A 5,535-nucleotide genomic window follows, 5' to 3' on the forward strand; every position below is an offset into this window, starting at 1 on the left:
TTTCTTGTATTATTCTTATTTTTATTTACTTCCTGTTTTTTTTCATTCGCTATTTTTAATCTTTTTTTTTTTTTTAAAAACATTTATTATTATTTTTTTTTTTTTTTTTTTTTTTTTTTTTAAAATTTTTTTTTTTTTTTTTTTTTTTTTTTTTTTTTTTTTTGTTATATCATTCATAAATGCATTAAAAAAATATATTAAATTGCATATTTTATTCAAATGGATTATAACTGTTAAGGTGCTTTGATAATTTTTCTAACATAGCTGTTTCATTAAAGTATTGATTATTCATAATACTATTATCATCATATTCATGAGCTTTACTTTCATCATCTTTATTTTTATTATTTTCTATTTTCTTTCCATCATTACTACTATTATTTTTATTTTTATAATTATTCTTATTGAAATGGATCTTATAATTTAAAATTTTCATATCATTATTCATAGGATTATTCTTTTTTTTTGATACCTCTTGGGAGGAATTATAAAATTTACTTAATATTTCCTTTTCACTGTAACACTTGGAATTTTTATCTAATAACATATTTTTATTTATATAATCTGAACTACTTGGTGAAATTTTTTTTTCTGATTCATTTTTATTTGTTCCTTTAATTAATCCTAATAAATATTTTCCTGATGTGTTTATTTTCAATTCTTTATCTTCTTTTTCTTTCTCTAAATGGAAATTATCCAATTTTTTCGTTAAAGTGTTGTTCGTTTTTGTATATATTTTTTTTAAATTATTTTTTTGATTATCACTGATTAATGAGTCATTATATATATTTTGATAATTATTTATTTTTAATTCACTGTTTAATTTTTTACTATCTTCGACAGTTGATGTGAAATTTTTTTTATTTTCATATTTATTTTTTTGATTTATTAAATTATCTTTTTTCATTATGGTAGAACTTATATCATAATAGTTATTGCTTTTTGAATTTTGTTCTATAAAATTTCTTATTTTATCATCTTTTTCTTTATTTTTTATGAAATTATTTACATCAATTTCATTTTTATTAGCCTTCTGATCATTATTATCAGTTATATCATGTCTTACTAATTTTTTAGAAAAACTACAATTTTTTTCTAACTCTCTATCTTTTATATCATTACTATTACAAAAAATATTATTGTTATTTTGTAAAATGAATTTATTATAATTATTATTTAAATTATTTGTATTCTTATTTTCCTTTAAAGTATAACTTCCCATATTATTATTAATACTATTCACTTTGTTATTATTATCTTTTTTATTATTTATATTGTTAATTGTGTTATCTTTATTATCTTCAACATTTTTATTATTTAATTTATTGAAATTCATATGTTGATTTTTCATTATACTGTTCATAATAAAATTATTACTTTCATTCGTACATTTGTTTACATTTTCAAAATCATTTTTAGAATAATTTAATTCACTCATATCTTTTATATTATTAGTATTTGCTTTATTTACATCTGGTATATTATTTTTCAATAAAATATTCTTCGTATTATGTAATAAACTGCCTATTTCATTGTTGTAAGAATAATTATCAGTTTTTGAACGTATATAATTTTTTTCTTCATTATTATTACAAATGTTAATTATTTTATTAGAAAAGTTATTCACATTTTTACTTAGATTATAGTTATTTCTAATTAATCCATTTTTATTAAACTTAATCATATTTTCTTCATTATATACTAAAGGAGTGGTATAATCTTCTATGTTATAAGTTGAATGAACACCAAATTTTTCTTCATTTAATTTAAACATATCTTCAGCACTCCATCCATTTGAATGATTTTCACCAAAAGTTTTGTCATTACAAGCATCTAATGTTGTATTTCTTGAAGGTACGTAATAAACTGATGAATCGTCTAGCGAACAACCTGCATATTTCTTTATTTTCCGCTTAAATTTATATAAATCTTTTTTGTTATCATATAATTTGTATTTATTACCATATACATGCATTTGAAAATTTTTTCTTTTATCAATATCTTGATCATCAAAACTTCTTAAACCAACTTCTTTTAATCGTAAAGCTGATAAATGCCCCATTCTAATTTTATTAAAATTATATCTATACCTTTTTTCATATATGTCGAAATCAACATTTTTTGTAAATGCATTATAAGTTTTATACATATGATTATTATTTCCATAATAAGACTTATTATTAATGTTTTTATTTGAATTATATAATAAATTATTAGATATGTGATTTACATTTTTATCTATATTTTTTATGTTATTGTTTTCATCTGATTGATAGTTATTATCTTTTCCAACATTTTTATGACTATTATTTCCATTATTATATATATATATATCTTTATTATAATTTTTAATACTGTTACAATTGATGTTAATATTTTTACAATTATTCAACTTATTATTATTAATATTATTTATATTATCACTATTATAATTATTTTCATTTTTTGTTATATTTAAATTAGTTTCTGATGATTTATATAATGAATTATTTTTTATTGTGTCATTCCCTTTCGACAGATTTAAATTTAAAGAAACGTTTTCTATATTATCAGTTTTTTTCTCATTAATAATAAATGATTTATCCGATAGATTTTTGATTTTCATTTTATATCCGTCTTCTTTCAAACTATTATTCATACTTTCTGCAAAATCTTCACAATTTTTATTATTGTTTTCACTAGTATTTTTCAAATCGTTATCATAAAATTTATTACTAATTTGAAACATATTTACATTATTTTTTTCTGTGTTATTAATTCTATAATTATTATTTTCAATAATATTATTTACACATATATTTTTTAATTCATTTTCATTATTATTATTCATACTAGCCAAACTTTTGCTTCCATTTCCGAGAATATTATTAACAATATTATTATAAATATTATTAGATATAATATTTGAATTTTCATTATCATAGATATTACTAAAAACATTATTATTATTTTCATCATTATTAATATTATTAGGTTCATTTTCCATGTTATGTGTAATTTTGTTTATATTTATGCTATTATCTTGATCATATTTATCATTATTTGTATAAGATATGTCATCTATGTTCATAATACTAATATCTTTTAGTGATTTTTCAGTTATTTCATCATCACTCTTATATGAACTAATTTTTATAATATCCTTAGATTCATAATCTGCATATTGAAGACTTCTAATAACTTTAGTATCTATTCCAGTGATTTGATATTTATATGCTAAAATACTACTAGATTCATATGAATTTTCTTTTAAAAAGTTTTCATTAACAGACATTTTTAGAATATTTATCCATTTTTTTAAATTAGGAATAAAAGGAAAAACAAACCATGCATTTATACGTTCTTTTTTATTTTCAAATAAATTATCTTTTTCTTTTAAATCTTGATATGCAGTTAATTTATCTATTTCAAACCAACGAATATCTCCAATTTCTTTTCTTGTTTTTGGTTGAAATTTTGTATCTTCTTTTACACCAGGAATAATAAATAATTTGATTGGTTGATCTTCAATATGAGTTTCAATATATACTTGTTCATCTATATATGGAAATATATCTATTCCAATTTCTTCATAAATTTCTCTACAAGCACAAACAGAATCTTCTTCTAATTCATCAACTTTACCTCTAGGAAATGCCCATCTATCATTACTCCATCCCTTTACTAATAGGCATTTTTTTAAATTGTGATTTAAAAGAATAGCACCTCTTAATGGAATTGTTCTACAATATCTTCTCCAATTTAATGAAAATTGTTCATGTGCTGATGGTGGTACATATTTTTTCAGAATTGGACAATCATCACATATTAAATAACCAAATGCTTTTAAACTTAATTTTGGTAATTTATCTGGGTATTTATCTTGCCACATATCATCATACCACCAATATGCTTCTTGAATCTGAAAATACAAATGTACATGATCCTTTAAAAGAAATTCTGGAAGTAAAGCTATGAATCTTCCATAACAATCTAATAATGCATCATCAAATAATTTTTTGTCTTTGGCTAACTGTTTAATTCTGTGTGCACTAAATGTTTTTATATTTTTTGTGTTATTAAAAGATTTACTTTGTAAATTTTTCTGTAATTTGCTATTTATGTTTTTTGTTGAGTTCATTTTTTTTTTTTGAAATTTGACTTTATATATATATCACAACATATACAAGAAAACATGATTCTAATTATTTATTAAAAAATAAAAAGGCATATATATATATATATATAAGTATATATATATATGTATATATGTATATATATATATGTATATATGTATATATATATGTATATATATATGTTTATAAAAAAAAAAATTAAATTATATTTAAATAAAAATTATATTTCTGAAAGAAAAAAAAATAATAAATTTACTAACAAATCATTAAAAAAAAATGAATAAAATAAAAACATTTACTGTTATTTTCACATCTTTGTAATTTAAGAATACTATTGTTAATCATATATAAAAAAAAAATTATATAAAAAATACATACCTACTGAATATTATATTAATTTAATTATTTTATTCCTATAGGAATAGGAATATATATATTTCAAAAATAATATATAAATAATTTAAAACATTTTTTCTATTTTTTAGTACAGAACATGCATTATTATAAAAAAAAAAAAAAAAAAAAAAAATTGGAACAATAATGGGATAATAAAAAAAAAAAAAAAATGAACAAAATAAAGAATTTATTATTAAACAAACAAAAATGTGTTAATAGATTTATATATAAAAAATGGTATGAAAAATATTTTTAAAAATATAAGTATATAATTATTTAATGTTTAAAAAAAAAAAATATAAAAGAATAAGGCAAATTTTTTTTTAATTTTTACTCTAAATAATAATTTTTTTGTATATCATAAGTGTACATAATGTTTTATTTTGTACATTTATTCGTTTTGAAGTATATAATAATCATTTAAATATATTTTTTTTTGCTTTTAAAATATATTTCTTAATAGAATCATATCTATTAATAAAATATATTAAAATAAGATATAATAGGAAGACATGAGAAAAAAATAAAAAAATTAATATAAAAATATATATTATGAAAATATAAAATTAACAAAATAATATATTTCCATTAAACGAAAAACAAAAAAAAAAAAAAAATTGAACTTGTATATTATAAACGTTCTTTTATTTAAAGAAATCTTCCTATATATTATTTAAAAGGATAGATATTCTTCAAAAAATTTTATTTTTTTGGATTTATAATATATGACATTTTGATGATTCCTTTTTAAGCTATTAAACTTTTTTTTCTTAGTTTCCTTATTAATATTGTTATAAAAACAAATAAATATTACTATATTTTTTTTAGTCCTTAGTTTTATCAATTATGTATAATTATGTGTGTTGCTTTAATAGATATATTCAAAATACTTTCATTTGGCATGTTATTCAAATAAATACATTAAAAGTATTCCAAAGATTTATTTATAATTAAAAGAAAAAAAAAAAAAAAAAAAAGCTTCTCTACTCAAATAATATAAAAAAAAAAAAAAAAAAAAAAAAAA

The 5,535-nt window shown here is 17.9% G+C and overlaps 1 protein-coding gene across 1 annotated transcript; it reads right to left on the minus strand.

The window, feature by feature from the left end:
- Nucleotides 1-211: 211 nt before the first annotated feature.
- Nucleotides 212-4,120, minus strand: DCP2 (mRNA-decapping enzyme 2, putative; the record flags this gene model as incomplete). The annotated part of the gene is made up of 1 exon (XM_028673869.1): nucleotides 212-4,120. The coding sequence occupies one exon, from the start codon at nucleotides 4,118-4,120 to the stop codon at nucleotides 212-214; it is 3,909 nt and encodes a 1,302-aa protein (XP_028530278.1).
- Between the last annotated feature and the right edge of the window lie 1,415 nt (nucleotides 4,121-5,535).

The sequence above is a fragment of the Plasmodium gallinaceum genome (assembly GCF_900005855.1).
Source record: "Plasmodium gallinaceum strain 8A genome assembly, contig: PGAL8A_v1_152, whole genome shotgun sequence".
Lineage (NCBI taxonomy): Eukaryota > Apicomplexa > Aconoidasida > Haemosporida > Plasmodiidae > Plasmodium > Plasmodium gallinaceum.